The sequence below is a fragment of the Parasteatoda tepidariorum genome, chromosome 9 (genome assembly GCF_043381705.1).
Source record: "Parasteatoda tepidariorum isolate YZ-2023 chromosome 9, CAS_Ptep_4.0, whole genome shotgun sequence".
NCBI lineage: Eukaryota > Metazoa > Arthropoda > Arachnida > Araneae > Theridiidae > Parasteatoda > Parasteatoda tepidariorum.
In genome coordinates, this window is record NC_092212.1 from 15,938,656 (window position 1) to 15,955,685 (window position 17,030).

The window sequence follows — 17,030 nt, forward strand, 5'->3', positions numbered from 1 at the left end:
CTTTGAGCAGTAATTATGGTTATTATGCAATCATTTACTGTAACAATACCAATACAAATTACAAGTATAATCAATTATTGTTATGGGCACAACTTTCAGCAGCATCAGACATTTATAGCTGGAAAGTTTTGACATGAACTTTCTTCTTAGTACTGAAACAAATGATTTAAATAAATACTTTAAAAAACTTATGAAGTAGTTTTATAAAAAGAAACTATCCTACTGGTAAAGAAATTTGCCATTTTATCATATTTGTGAATTTTAAAATTTTATCATATTTGTATTAAATATAAACAGGTATGGAAGAATTTTGTGTTCATTCCAGGTTTGTGCGTTCAAGAAATTAACCTTTTATAGTGTATTTTTCAAATTTCTAAGTTTTGGAGCATTTTAATAAAATTGATTTACAAGTTAAGTGGTAACAGTTTGAGTTATAACATACCGTAGAATTTTGTGCAATGATCCACTTTCTAAACGGCAGAGTATTACAATCACACCTCCACGGATTTCGAGATAGAGTGAAGGTCTTGACATTAGACGGCGGATTATTGAAGAATCTTGTAATATTGTTTTCTGCCAGTAAGAGAACCTCTATGTTGTTTGGAAGACTGAAATCCAACCGTGAGATAAAGTTTCGCTCCAAATTCAAGATACGTAGCTTGGACGTTGAAGGAAGGTTGATCTCGACTGGATTAGACAACAAGTTTTCTTGAAGGTTTAGTTCAATTGTTAATTCTGGAAATCTAGCTGGTATCTTAGAAAAAATAAAGATATTCTATTACTAAAAAAAATATTACAATGGAAATTTTGATAAAAAAAATATCAACACTGCACAAAAAAAACAAAAAAAAAACGGGAGCCTATAATAACTTTTGATCTAACGATCAGATTTTCACATACTCGGACTCAACCTTAATGGTTCGAAAATCTATTCTTAAATATGCTAAATTATTAGAGTAGGCAACATATTATGTTGAATACACAAGTGGGCGACCTTTGTGCTAAAATACAAACAAAGCTAAACAACGTTTAAGAGCACAAAAAAAATTGTGCTCTTAAACGTTGTTTACCTTAGTTTGTAACATATTATGTTACAAATTAAACGTACATAACGTGTTTTCGAATAAACATGCAATTTTTACGATTGATACGGATTCTTCACCTTCCAAATGTGAGAGGCTGTCCCGATTTGGAAAATATTGTCCCGATAGTTCGGTGAGAAGAGTGGGTGACAGTTTGGACCTCTTAATATTAATTTTAACTAGCTGTTAAAATGGTTTATTATACAAAAGAAGCATTCTTTTTAACTCACTAATTACTTTTTTGTCATTCCAATATCGTAGCTAACAATGAAGCAGAAATTCTTGAGTATTTGCTTACCTCAATAGTTAACCTTAAATTACTAACCCTAAATTATGACAACCAAATTGTTGAAATGATATTTTCAATTACGATTCCATAAACAAAATTAATAGCACATTTAATTACAGCATATTTATAGTTAAGCCTGTGGATCATAAGAATCGAGTCTTAATTCCCGAAAATCCGGGGTGCATTGTAGATTGCGCTTTAAAAATTTAACACATCCCATTAAAAAGTTCGACTTAAATCTATTAAAACTAAATAGGCAAAAATAAAAACTGGTTTGTAACATTTATGCAAGCATAACATTTTTGAAATGTTTGTACAAAAAAAAAGATTAAAGCAAGAAACAATGTGAATGAAGCACAAATAAAGTACCAAAATAGACATACTATAGTTTTAGTTTTATAAAAAATAGCCTTCTTTAGAAAGTAAACTCTAGATGGCAGTAGAAAAGTCAGGAATTACGAGCATGCAAAGTGATTTAACCAATAGGGGCAAAAGAACTAGTTTGAAGATAATAGTAGAAGGCTAATAACAAGATTAATAAAAGCTTGATATGAAACGAGTGTGAGGGGTTTTGGAGAGAATCCCATGAAGGTACTTTTTATGAACTTTCTAATTATTTATGCGAAGTTGTGGGTAAAATAACTTTAAATCAAATTTACTGAGTAAGAACAATACATTAAATCAGGACAGGCAAACTACTACACTTTTTGCTCAGAAATTTATAGAGTGGGAGACAGTTATTAACTAATCTTTTAAAATGTTGGATTACTCTGCCAACAATTTAACACGTTGAGCACCGCGACAGCCATCGGTGGCTGACACTGGACTTTCCATTTAGGCCACGTCAACCACCGGTGGCTGACACTGACCTTTCACATAGGCTGCGAAAAACAGCTGGCTGACAGCGTATAACATGATATGGAACTATAAAATTTACACTCTTTTATGGAATTGCAGAAAATTTATTCAATTATTGTGATTCTTGGTTCAATAAATTCAATTTAGTAGATTTTTATCCACCACTATTTTTAAGCAATTCGTAGTCTTATATAATTCACCACTTTTTTCATTAATGTCATGTTAAACCTTTTAAAACTAGCAAAATCTGTCTAATATTTGCAATTTTAGTTTGTAGTTAATTACAGTTTAGCCCGACGGGCAAGCCATGTAAAATTAGCGTGGCGTTCAAGGTGTTAAAAGCCTTACTATAAGATCGATGGACTTAGACTAAGGTAGTATTCGGAATCCCTGTCCGCGAAGTGGACATTTCACTTCTTCATCTGAAGTATAACCCGGAGGAGCCTGGTATATTGTCTTTATCAAGTAGTAGGAGATTCAGCAGGGGGACTGTTGGCGTCTTGGCAGGTTATAGGCTTGATGGGATGATCTCATCTTCTATGACTTTTCTTTGAGCAGGGATCTGAGTGAGTCAAGGAGATCTTAGTCCTTTAGTAACTGCTGCATATCCTTAAGGATGAGCAGGAAGCTGAATCGGAGGTTTTCCTGAGATTTGTTGGTCTGAGTATCCTCTTGCTTTTCTTTTTGGGTTTAGCACTGCAGCCTGAAAAATAGGTTAGGGGCTAACCATTACAATTTATGCACTTGGCCGGCTCACATATCAGTTTCGTACACAAGTACGTAAAATGTGCGTCAGCGTACTTCATGCAAGCCGGTTCTGCATTGCAAGGCTTCTGCGTGTGTCCGTATTTCTGGCATCGGAAACATTGAATCTCCGGGGGCGGTAGCGACGAAATCTTTCGAACTGTACTGGTGTTTTCAGAAGTTGATCAATGTTATAGATCTCACGATGCTTGGTGTTATCTGTGAGAAGAACTATGAAGAGGGGGAGGAGCTTTTACTCCTGGCCGAGCCTCTTTCTCACCTGTTCGATTCTGATTGGTCGTAGTCCAATATCTTGTAAAGCTTTTTCGATGACTGGAATTTCTGCTTCGGGTTTTAAGTCCTCTGACGAGAATTTTGAATTTTCTACTGATTTGTAGATTCTCTGTCTGATTGGAAATAGCAAGGGAAGCCTAATCTGTAGAATGTGTTGCAGTTGTAGCTTCTCGCTGAGTTGTAGAAGTGGAGTCTTTGTCCGGCTTTTCTTGATCTTGGGGGGGGATCCTTTTCTTTTTCTTCTTCCGTTTCTTGTACGAAGGCTCTTTCGAGTCGGACGAAGAGTCCGCTTCTTGTTGAATGTTTTCTGGTTCTGGCTTGTGATCTGTCTCCATGTTGACGGAATCAGCCACTGTGTCAGTAGTATTATCAGCTTTCTCAGGATCGGAGGGCAGTGTAGTCTCTGGTATATTTGCATGTGTAGTGGTGGCTACTGTCATTTCTGATTCAGTAGTCATTGCTGTTTCAAATGCAGTGTCCTCAGGGAAAAGCTCTTTCCCTCTTTCCTGGTTGGCTTGGCTATACATCTCTTGTTTCCTTCTAGCCGATACAGAAGTTCTACTCAGAAGAAATTTTGCATGGGTGTTGATCAATCTGTCTATATCTTTGACCATGCTGGTTATACTCCTGGAGTAGTTTAATCTTTCCTCATCTGTTTTCAGATCATCAAAATGTGCTTCTCGCCCTGCAGGCCATTCCGTCCGCCGCTTTCCACTTCGACCGTATTGCTGATAAGTAGCCATTGCAGCTCCAAGCCCGGTTATAGCACAAACTTACTCGGTGAGATCCAATGAGTGAAACATAGTACAGAGATGCCAACTTGCTCCAGACAACAATATATATTTTAAAGTGGTAGTTTATCAATTGTGATTCTTGGTTTAATATATTCAATTTAGTAGATTTTTATCCACCACTATATCTAAACAATTCATAGGCATATATAATTCACCACTTTATTGTATTTATGTCATGCTATACAATTCAAAAAGCACGCAAAATTAGTCAAATATTTGCAAAATTTAATTTGTAATTATTTNGGGGAGTAAGGCCTTATGTACGGTAATGTACGAAGGGGGGGGAGGGGTTTAAAATTTCTCCATTTTTGTGTACGTACTTTTTGAACGGCCCCCATGTATACAATTCAAAAAGCACGCAAAATTAGTCAAATATTTGCAAAATTTAATTTGTAATTATTTACCGTTTTTTTATTATTTTGGCGTCTCCGGAGCAGTTGGCATCTCGGCATAGTAGTGTTTTATATGAATTTTTTTATTACTTACTTGTAGTGGTGTGAAAAATGACCTTAAATCAAATAAATGAAACAAAGAATTATGCATTTGAAAACAAATATAGCTATAGCTGGAAGAAAACTTACATAAAGCATATGTAATAGGCAAACAATAAAAACATAAATTTTGTTACCATTGAAACCATTGAAGAACACTGCCCACAAAACGGAGCAAGTTTGCGTATTCTTTAAAATGTTATAAAATGAATAAATTGAAATCTTTACGAACGATAGCTGTTATTACTGGAATCACTTAAGGGTAAGATAAGTCGAGGACGAGAATAAATAGCTTCAGGAATATTATCTTAACAAACAATTTATGAACCAACTATTCACAATTTTCCTCTAAACATTTCACTAAATGTTATGATACTCAGAGAGTAATTAAACTAGAGAATTTATAAAAAATAATAATAAATACCCTAGTCAAACTTTTTGATGCGCAATTCACATTTGCGTATCCCTCGTCTCTGAAAGCATGGCACGAACAGTCACAATACGATGGACAGTCTTCTTTTGGCCAAGATAAATCTTCTTTAGTCAATTGGCTCAGCTGTTTTGATTTGAACCTGATTGGCAAAGAACAAGCAAAGTCAAAATTTGATGTATTTAATGCTGTGTTATCCATCATCCAATCGCTGATCCACAAAAGGCGACAATCACATACCCAATTATTTCCTGTAAAATAAAAAGAATGTAAATAATTTCAATTTTCAAAACTGGAAGAGTTTAGTTTATGATTCGATAATGCCGATTTCATTTACTATAAGTACTGAACTGTTAGAAACTTTTTAAAAAAAATTAATAAAAAAATATCCGATACTTTTCTCAGTGATGAAACGTGAGCCTATAAAATAATGATTCCTCGTTCAATTTGCATAATGATTTTGATGAGCAATTTACAGTCATATATAAGAAAAGTAACTTCTCGGTAATCAACGTACAGTGCGTAAAAAACGATCGGACCACCCTCACTAACTTTTGATATAATGTTAGGAACTTCACGTTCTAAGACTCAATCTTAATGATTCGAAGGGGTAATCTCAAATATGCTAATTCAACAGTGTAGAATCAAATAAGCTAATGCAATAGTGTATAATCAAATATACTAATTCAATATAGTAGAATCAAATCTGCCAATTAATTAGTGTTAATTAGTTACGAAATCAGGTTCAAACCCGTACTTTTTCTGAATAAACATGCCATTTTTTTGTGATCATCAAAATTTGGGAAATAGCTGCAATTTGGGAAATATGCTGCCCATAGTTTGTTCAGGAGAGCTTTCCACAGTTTAAACCCCTTAATGCTTTCACTTTAAGTAAACTTTACTTTTAGCGTATTTTGCTTTATCTAGAAAACTTTTTAAGCGAATTGAAAATGATTTAAACAGAATAAAAATTTTTGTTTTTCCGAAGAAATTTCTTGGCAAATAGAACTGTAGTAAATATTTCTTATTATTTCATTTATTAAATTAAATAAAAGTTGAATTGTAGGGTAAACAGCTTTTTACGTCATTTTAAAAAAAGTGGATTTTGATGGCAAAATATAAAAGTGGAGCGAAATCGGTAGAATCGTTCCTGAGAATTCGAATTTAAAAAAACTCAGATAATTAATAATTAAAGATTCGAGAATTTTCAACAGCCACTTGAGATATGTGAAACTATTTTTTACTTAGACTAACCCCACCCGATTAATGCGTCCCTTCTAGACTACCCTTGCAATGACTGTGAGGAAAAATTTATTTTCTGAAATTCCGTTTCAAATTGTTGGATATTAAATGAACCTACCAAATGTAAATATAGCTTGAATCTCTAAAACACCAGGGAACGATTCGCTTGCCAAATTTTATTGTATATTACGGGACAGTTTTTGTAACGTACACTTGAGTTTCATGATATAACTTTATTGTCTCTGCAATCGCGTTCAGTGGCTCAGCAGTTGAATTTAACCATCACACACTCTCTCCCTCTCTAAACATTATAGTACATTGATACCTATATATATACACATACCCATATATACATTTTAGAATTAAATGTAAGTCATGACGTGGAAAATTAATTATGAAATAAATAGTAACGTTGGATGCCCAAACATGCACTCGTTGCAGTTGAGAAATTTCTTTTCGAACTTTACGATGCTAATTGAATGCGAAAAAATATACTTACCAGTTGTAAATATTCTTGAATATTTAAAATGATTCTCCTGACAAAGGTTTTAGTTTTTTAAGAGACAAATCAATTTTTTGTAACCGGAACCAGTCTAGCTGAGAAAATGCTTCTGAATTGATTTGAGAAATATAATTTTGATTGATTATCGATTCTTCAAGCCAATTGATTGTTTATCAATTCTTCTGAAATTCTGATTCAAATTGTTAGAGATTAAAAGCACTTACCAGATGTAAATAATTCTCGAATCTTTAAAGCACTAGGAAATGATTCTCTTGACAATGTTTTTAGTCTATTATGAGACACATCAATATTTTGTAGCTGGTCTAGCTGAGAAAATGCTTCCGAATCGATTTGGGAAATATTATTCTGCCTTAGTATCAATTCTTCCAGCAATGGAATCGACAAAAAGCAATTTTTTGTTATTTTACTAACACGGTTATCTTCTAAATTAATAGTCTTCAACGATACCAAAGATTGAAATGCATAATCGCAAGATTCGATTAAGTTGTTACTTAAATCGATATGTTCCAAACGATTATTTCCAGAAAAGCATTTTGTTACATTCCTTATTTGATTTCTTTTCAGATTAACACTAGTCAAATTTTCCAAATTGTTGAAGAGATCTTCAGGTATTGTTGTCAATAAGTTATAACTTAGATCGATATTCTGTAAAAAAAAAAAAAGTCATTAGTTTCGAATATATTGGCCAAAGTAATTACAACACGTACAAGAAAGCAGAACGCTCTTCTATTTAAGAAGAGTTCTCTCAATGCATGTTAATTAGTTCAGAATTACAATGAGCAACAATATATTGGGGAGAGGGGGCTAGTGTGGACATAATGCTAGCTTAGACAAATGGAGTAATGTTTTTATCACTCAACATTTCTCTGCACATTTAGGCTGATAGGCAAAATCTGTGTAACTCTCCCATATGAAGTTACAGGAGAAAACATTAAATTGTTAAGCAGCAAAAAAAAGAAAAAAGAAAAGCTTTTATTGATTGATTTACAATTTTTGATTTACAATTTTGAGGAGATATTAAACTTATTACATATTTTAATATATCACATTTGATGTATCTTGATTTAAAAGATAAATATCTGATTCTGAAGAAGAAAAGTTGATGCTGGTAAGCATGTCATTTTATTTTTATTCTTATTCAAAAAAGAACTTTTTGAGCTGTATAAATTAATTTCAATAAAAAATGAATGCCCGAATCTGGAAGCTAAAAAATATCTCAGACTACCTAACAATTACACATATGCCTTCTTGCTAAACGATTGTTTAGAGACTGATGAATTGTTACAGTTAGTAGTGTAAATAAATATGTTACATGGTTAAGCGTCGGACGTCATGAGGATGCCAAAGTTTGTTCGACGGGTGTTCGGAAAGTCAACCAATAATATTGGAAAACCTGAATGCAATAATATTTTAGAGTCACTGGAGACGAACAGAAGTTGCCAAAATTTAAATTCAGAAAGAAAATAAGACTTTCATCGGAACAAAAGGAGTAATCACCTGGGAGTATAGACTCGGGAAAAATTTTCGATGATGTTTGTTCCGTTAGCCAGAATTCATAAAGTCGAAGTGAAAAAAGTCTGAGGAAAGGAAAGAAAAGGTGGATGTATTGCTAAAAAAGTAGTTCTAAGGAATATAAAAGTACTAAAAAAAAGATAAATAACCACAAGATTTCAGCTGAGGATACAGTGGAGTTTATAGATGGCTTAGTACTGAAGGTTCCAGCAAGGAATCAAGAAGCACTCTGTGATATTGCAGTCTTGTTGGTTGAAGATATACTCTTTTGCCCAGAAAGTAAAAAAAAATACGGCAAATGGTACTAAGGTAGATATGGGCAATCGAAAGAATTTTGATAACGAAAACACCTCTTGAAGTTGGGAAAAGATGCTCAACTCTTTTGATGGAAAGTTGCGATGGAAACTACAAAAAAGAAAATTAAAGTAGAGACGTTAGCGACGATACATTAATGAAAAGCGTTAGCCAATCAGCAAGAACTGAGTGCCGAAAAGATGAAATGGTTACATTATTTTACCCGATTATATTGTAGTGTGGATTGAAGTCAACATATATTTAAATATTCAAAGCAAAGCCTCCAGATCTGAAGCATGTAAGTGGCACTGAAACACATGTGCATTAATTAACATTCTTAGTAGAAGGCAATATGATGATAAAAAAAACAAGAAAACTTCAATATAGCAAAAATATTTTAGTTAGTATTCAATATAGGAAAAATATATTCAGTCACTGCCACTATGTTTTAGTTATGAAATAATACAAAAATGGAATTTAATTGTGAAAATGTCATGTTTGTATATAGTTGAGTTAAGAAATATCTATGTTTATTATCTTTGATTNAGATTTATAGATCACGCTTCCGAAAAACAATCTCTCCTTAGTTCCTTACTCACAAATAAAAAGAAAGACCCTACACCCATTAATTGGACAACCGAAGCTGTGTGCGCTTTTGAGACTTGCAAACAAGCCATTTCTAATGCAGCAACACTTGCACACCCCACACCCGCCGCAAAATTTTTTTTGCATACAGATGCGTCCGACATCGGTATAGGCGCAGTCCTTCAACAGCAAAAAAACTCCACACTCGAACCTCTAGCATTCTTTTCTCGCTCACGGAAAGGAAATACAGTACGTACGATAGAGAGTTACTCGCAGTCTACTCTTCCATACGGTACTTCGCTCACATGTTAGAGGGAAGTTTATGATCCGTTATAGTTTATAGTTTATGTTTATAGTTTATAGTTGGAAGTTTATAGTTTATGATCCGTTAGCACATGTTCCATGTGCTAACGGATCATAAACCGCTGACTTTCGCATTCCAGCAAAAATCGGATGACTCTTCACCTCGTAAAAACCGACATTTACAGTATAAAGTCAGTTTACAACGTCGATTCGTCACGTGCCTGGAAAAGAAAATGTTGTTGCTGATACACTTTCCCGCATTGAGGAAATAGCACTCACTGGTCCAATGGACTACGCTGAACTCGCAGCAGCGCAAAAATCCGATCCCGAACTTAGCACTTTAAAGTCGTCAGCTAATTCTAGTTTAGTTTTCAAAAATATTGTGTTTCCTCCTGACGGTATAATACTCTGTTGTGATACTTCTACTAATGTTACACGTCCATTTATTCCTCAATCTTATCGACAAATAATTTTTTCCAAATTTCATAACCTGTCACATCTCGGTATACGCGCAACAATTCGTCTCATTAAACAAAGGTTCATTTGGCCTTCCTTGAATAAAGATTGTACCCTGTGGTGTCGAGCTTGTGTCTCGTGTCAGAAAGCTGAAATTCAAAGGCATACGAAATCACCTTTAAAAGATTATCCTCTAACTTCTGATAGGTTCGCGCATATACATATTGATATCGTCGGACCACTTCCTTCATCAAAAGGTTTTAGATTTTGTCTCACAACAATTGATCGCTTCACGCGTCGGCCTGAAGCAACGCCAATTGTTAACACCACTGCTGAAACTGTTGCTGCTGCCCTACTGAATACCTGGATAGCTCGCTTTGGAGTTCCAGAAACTGTAACTACTGATAGAGGAGCACAATTTGAAAGTGAACTTTTTTCACAATTATCCAGAATGCTGGGTATACACAGAACTCGAACAACAGCTTACCACCCACAAGCTAATTCAATGGTCGAACGCTTTCACCGACACTTAAAATCGTCCATTAGAGCCACAGAATGTCCATTAGAGCCACAGCCTATGCCACAGAAAAATGGGTCGAAGTCCTCCCACTAATTCTTTTAGGAACGAGAACTGCTATTAAAGAAGACCTCACCTTTTCAAGTGCAGAGATGCTCTATGGCACAACCCTCAGATTGCCTGGAGATTTTTTCTGACCTTCCAGTACTGGCAAAGAATCCCGCAATGTCCCGGGTTTTGTACAAAGACTTCGTGAGTTCATGTCTACGTTGCTTCCTACTCAAGTACCACGGCACGGACAGCACAATATTTTTGTGCATCAAGACTTGAAAACGTGCACACATGTGTTTGTGAGGATTGACAGTGGCCGCCGAAGCCTCGAACCTCCGTATCACGGCCCACATAAAGTTGTGAAACGCAACGACAAAATGTTCACCTTAAAAATTGGAAATAAAGAATCAACAGTAACCATTGACAGACTTAAACCATGTTTTACAGACAATACGTCCAATGTGCATCCAAGAGTTGAAAATCTCCCCACAAATCTTCCATATAAATCGATTCTAAAGAACAGTATGGAATCTTCACAACAATCAACGAATCTTACACCTTCCAAACCGAAACAGCATAAGGTTAAATTTGAAAACTCTCCTCGATCTTTAACTAAAACTACAATGAGAGGAAGAAAAGTTCAAGTACCTGTTCGTTACCCGCAATAGACATTTGCGCAGTTTATTTTTGGTAACGTTCGTGGACCTCACTGGAGGGGGAGTACTATGGTGAGCTATAGATCTATCCTCGCCTAACTTTATTTAAAGCTTTAAGTTTATTTAACAACGTTGGCAACGTTCCGTTGAGAACTGTAGTTGTATTTTGGATTTTCATTTTTCCAGCTTTACCTTTTTTCATTCTCGGCCGTCAGATCAGATGGTTGAGTTCTTGTTTTCAGTTAATAAATTTAGTTTATGTATGAATGATATTTCTTTCCTTATGCATAACGTTCAATAGACCCTCGAAGACGCAGGGGCTAAAATAATAATTTATATAATAATTATATAACAATTTATTTATTAATTTTATTTACTATTTCTGCAATTATAGTTTAAAAAAAGGATCAAAAAATTTTTTTTAAATAAAAATTACCATATCTTTATGAATATTTAAGCTAGATTTGCGAAATTTTGTTTACCAATTACATTGGAATAAACAATACAATTGACTTAAGTAACAAGTTTAAACCTTTATTGTTTGGCATAGGGTGTACAAAAACATTCCTTTTCGTTCACAATGCATTGCCGGTCTCTTAAACCTTTTAATCTGTAAACTTTATTGATAAGCTTAAGAAATCAAATGAGCTTCTAAATTTTCCAAATATTCCTCAAAGTATTTCTTAAGAAATATGAAAAAAAGTAGACTGGAAAAGGGTTATAAAGGTTAAATTATACAATTTCGTGATTAACGGCCTTATGGTGGAAAAGAGAATAGCATTGTGCACTGACTTTTTTTACTTCTCAAATAAAATCCCAGCACTTCACAAGAACAGTTCAGAGTTTCACCCTTTGAGCCAATGATGCTTTCGTTACTCTTAATATTGAAATAAATATTAAAGAAAAAGAAAAAAGATAAAAATAGAAACAGATAGTGAAAATTACCAGCAAACTAGGATTATGAAATAAGCCATCAACTGTAACGAGAGTGTTCTTGTCCAATTTAACCAATCGTAAACTCGGGCACGGATCAAATATCTCATTATCTAAGCTCTTCAACTTATTATTCGTTAAAACAATTGATTGGAGTTTTTGATCTCCCAGAAAAGCACTGCCTAATAGTGAACTTATTCTGTTTTGAGTCAATGAGAGGTTTACAAGTTCTGGCATATATTGAAGTTCAGTTGTAATCTCAGTTAATTTACCGGACACAATCTTAAGTGATTTTAAATTCTTGATTCTACCAATGGCACTTGGAATTTTATAAAATTTGGTTTGAGAAAGAAAAAGCTTAGTCAGTGATATAGTATGGTCGAAAGCGTTGTCTCTTATACTTAGAAGGGGACATTGCATATTTATTTTAGATATCTTCCTGAGATTAGACAATACATTCTTAAACATACTTTTCACTTTGCAACTTTCTGTCCTTTTAGGGCAATTTCGGCATGCTTTTGACACTTGACACCAGAGGAACACTCGAGCTGCTGGTCTAGATTTCGAATGGTCAACATATATACTTTTAAAACTGCAGTTCCGCACACGTTTGCAAGTCACGCTGATGGTTTTTTTTTCATATTGCACCTTGCATTTGTCCCCTTTTGTATCAACTACCAAAACAATGATTAACATCACAAGCAAAATCACTAAAGTAACATTCATTTTCGAATAGATGGCAAGGAGCGAAACTGTATTTGGAAGAAAGAAGGCATGCAGATAAACCTCACGTTCAATTATTAGAATATTTCGTGATTCTGAAGGAATAGTGCCTTGTCGTGAAGTAATTCAAAATAAGAAGAAAAAATCAATCCTGTTACAACAATCATTTGATGATATTGTTGATAAAAATTCTTGAAACCATTTTTTTTCCTGATAAGTAGTGTTTTAGAAAAGGAGATAATCTTCAACGTATAAAATTTCCGTCAAAAGAAAACTTTTTGTGATAAGCTTAACAATTCGAAAACAAATGTTGATACCAACGATCGTTTTGTAATCTGATCAAAGCGGTTAGTCACTCGACAAGTAATTGAGATTAAAATAGTAAATGCATAATAAGTGCTTAATGTGGATAAGCAATATTAAAAATCAACTTTTCGCTTATTGTTCAACAATAAGCCAGACTGTAATAAGCACTGTTTAACAATATTGTTAACAATTGCTATGAAATATATTAATTGCCATTTTATGATAGTCACATCTATAAATATAAATGTGTGTCCTTTATAGACTCCTAAACCATCCGACAAAAATCGATGAAATATGGCATATAGATAGTTCGAGCACGAACTATCTATATTATAAGCACGAGGAAGGTTATTGTAGAAAAACATTCTACATATTAGAACATTCTGCGACGAACTGTTCAAGCGGGAAAAGCGAAAAACGAAGTGGAATTTTCTGTTTGGTTAAGCGTTATTCATTGATTTAAATTTCACTGTAAGCTACTCAGTTTTTCACATATTTTAAGGATAAGATCGATGAAAATTTGTAGCTTATAGCCCTATTTGATAAAAAAAAATAGTTTATAGATGGTTTATAGATATATTTAATTATTTTCCGTTCGATGTGTCAGATAAATTAAATGAACAACCTTACGTGGTAGCACGCGTGATATACGTCACCAAATTGATACTGTATGTTAAAGTTGTCAGATACCACGCGTTTTTTTTATATCTACATTAATTCATTTAAAACGTGTTTCTATAAAAAAAAAATAATTATTTGAAATTAAAGGTAATTGAAAAAAATATATATATTTATGTATTTAATGGTAAAATAACGGAAAACTGGTACTAATTCGCTTAGAAGACAAAAGAAATAGCCATATTATTATCGACGACAATGATGCTTAATTAATTTAGGTAATATATGCATTTTGAAATAAAAGAAATAAGCTGTGTACTAGAAAGCAAAAGTAATGCAGTTAATCTATTTATTTGTATAGCAGAACCGTAAGACATCGTCATATTATTAATGACGACAAAGTTGCTTAATTAATGTTGGTAATATATTAATTGACATAAAAAATTTAAAAAAATTATAGCAAAAATATTGCAGAAAAGATACTTATTTATTATGAATCGACATATTATTACTGACACTAATGATTTATTAATTGAAATAAAATAAAAATAGCTGTGTGCGAAAAAAGCAAAGTTAAAGGACAAAACGTTAATAAAAGATTCGTTTAGGTAAACCGTAGAATTACCGTAGAGAACCGTTAATTACTCCGTACTATTGACTGCAATATGTTGGTATTATGGTAATTGATGCAGTTTTGATAAGAATTCTACAACGGAATTTTCGTAGTTTCAGAAAATATTAGGAAGCAAAAGATAGTTTATTAATATTTTAATAAATGAGAATTAAAAAGAATTTGTTCTTCCATTGATAAATATTTTAACACTAAATTAAAGGTTAGATGGAGAAATGGCTACTCTCCAAAATCCTTATCAATTTCTAATAAGAATTCTATTTTTTTCTTTTTAATTTCCGCTTTAGTTGGCTGTCACTGCCAAATATATTTTTTGCAACAATTAATTGTTGTAAGAACCAATTATACTAATATATGTATAAAAGTTTATGATATATTTGGTGATGATTAAAACAGAACCAATACAAAGCAGTTTAAATACCTATACTTTAGAAAGAAATGTTTTACGGCCCCTAGAAAGGGATATGTACAGGAGAAAATTAGTTAATAGGGGTAAATTTTGACTAGCATGCGAAATGATCTTTATTCTAATGGGATAAACTACAAAAAACAAGTTTTACTTACTTGAATAACGTAACGCCCCCGGAAAGGGTAATAAATAATATTGAATATAAAAAAAATTGAAATTATTTTAGCTATATTAATTGAAAAACTTAGTGGAAGAAGCAGTTTAGCGACATTTTCAGAATGAAAAAAATAAATATTGCATCAGAATTATTTTATTAAAGATTTTTTTTTAAATATAAAAACAGATAGGAGTGAGTTTGTTATCTAGTATATTTCCCCCCCCCATAAAATTTGAACAGTTGTCTTTATTTTGAATGATGCTCATGCTAAATTGGATACATACTTTTTTTTAATAAACTTTTTTTTGTTGGAAAAAATGTTGCATTGGATAAACCTTAATCAACGCAATCAACACAATTTCTTTTTGTTTTTGCGAGAAAGCTTTTTGCAATATTTAAAGCGGTATTAATTTTTACTCGCTATTTTTGGGAGAAGGATGTGAACAATCCTGAACAATGTTGATATTTGGCTATCGTATGACAAACATATTTATTTCACCATCTTAATGTGCATTTTTTTAGCATTAAATATTTAATAAATTTGATGATGCTTATCTCTTTTACATAAATTGTATGTCCTTTTTGTGACATTTTGTCGGGAAACAACAGTTTTTAAATTTGAAACATATTTAATTAGTTGGAATAATGAAAGGTATAATAGAAAATACCAAAGCAAAGTAAGTGACCGAAAAGGAATTCACTGTTTGCTTTTGGCGCGCATTAAGGGTTGTCTCATTTTCAAGCACGGAAATGTTTCTCCCTTTACTCCAGCGTTAAAATGAACTCTGCGTCCGAGGGGGAGGAGCCACGTGCCAACTCCTGCCTAACGAAATATATACAGTCTCTCTTGATGGCGGAAATGAAGACAACATTGTGTACTATCTGCTTTTACCTCCTATTCAAACTTGTAAAGATGTATTTAAAGCTGGGTAACAAATTGGGATAAAATCCCTGTACTTCACAAGAACAGCTCGGTGTTTTAACTATTGAGCCATTGCGGCTTTCATTGCCCTTAATACTCAAATATATATTAAAGATAAAAGGACAAAGATAAAAATAGAAATGTATTAAGAAAATTACCATCAAACTTGGATTTTGAAATAGACCATCAACTGTTACGAGAGCGTTCTTGTCCAATTTCACCAATCGTAAACTCAGGCAAGGATCAAATATCTCATTATCTAAGCTACTCAATCTATTGCTCGTTAGAATAATTGATTGGAGTTTTTGATCACCCAGAAAAGCACTGCCTAATAGTGAACTTATTCTGTTTTCAGTCAATGTGAGGTTTACAAGTTCTGGCATATATTGAAGTTCAGTTGTAATAACAGTTAATTTACCGTCCACAATCTCAAGTGTTTTTAAATTCTTGATTCTACTAATGGCACTTGGAATTCCATGAAATTTTGTTTTAGAAAGAAGTAGTTTAGTCAGTGATCTTGTATGGCCGAAGGCGTTGTCTTCTATACTATGAAGGGGGCACCGCATATTAATTTCAGATATCTTCCTCAGATAAGAAAATGCATTGTCAAATATACCTGGCGCTTGGCAAATGTTTGGCATTATAAGGCAATTTTGGCATTGTTTTGACACTTGGCACCAGAGAATCATTCGAACAACTGGTCTTGATTTCGAATGGTCAACATATATTCTTGTAACATTACAGTATTGCGTACTTTTGCAAGTCAGTCTGATGGTTTTTTCCTCGTATTTCACCTTGCATTTGCTTTTCGTGTCAATTACTAAAAAAACACTAAACATCACAAATAAAATCACAAAAGTAACATTCATTTTAAAAATGATTGCAAAAAGCGAAAGTTAGTATTTGGAAGAAAGCAAGCATTCAAATAAGTCTCACGTGCAATTAACAGAACAGTTTATTATTCTGTAAGAAGAATGACTAGTAAATCATCCCAAATCAAATCAATGCTATTCAATCTAATAATCTACAAAATGGAAGTTTTTAAAGTTATATTTATTTTTTTCTTGTCCTGATAACATGTGTTTGGAAAATGAGATAATCTTTAACGCATAAAAATTCTGTTAGAATGAAGCTATTTGTGGTGTAAAGCTATTGTGATAAGCTCTAAGAATATCAGTTTGAAAATAAAGGTTGATACCAACGATGACTT

The 17,030-nt window shown here is 33.2% G+C and overlaps 2 protein-coding genes across 2 annotated transcripts in view; both read right to left on the reverse strand.

The window, feature by feature from the left end:
• LOC107440816 (slit homolog 2 protein) overlaps window positions 1-9,302 on the reverse strand; it is a 10,064-nt gene extending 762 nt beyond the window's left edge. Inside the window, exons 1-4 of the mRNA XM_043053482.2 lie at window positions 9,153-9,302; window positions 6,951-7,392; window positions 4,977-5,233; window positions 443-754 (exon numbers count right to left, since the gene is read on the reverse strand). Of these exons, the coding sequence (XP_042909416.2) occupies window positions 443-754; window positions 4,977-5,233; window positions 6,951-7,392; window positions 9,153-9,302 (1,161 nt within the window). The remainder of the gene's footprint in view (window positions 1-442; window positions 755-4,976; window positions 5,234-6,950; window positions 7,393-9,152) is intronic.
• Window positions 9,303-11,402: 2,100 nt separating this feature from the next.
• LOC139426527 (leucine-rich repeat-containing protein 28-like) lies at window positions 11,403-16,461 on the reverse strand. The gene is made up of 2 exons (XM_071185752.1): window positions 15,979-16,461; window positions 11,403-11,441 (listed from the first exon to the last, which is right to left on the reverse strand). The coding sequence occupies exons 1-2, from the start codon at window positions 16,459-16,461 to the stop codon at window positions 11,403-11,405; spliced, it is 522 nt and encodes a 173-aa protein (XP_071041853.1).
• Window positions 16,462-17,030: the final 569 nt, after the last annotated feature.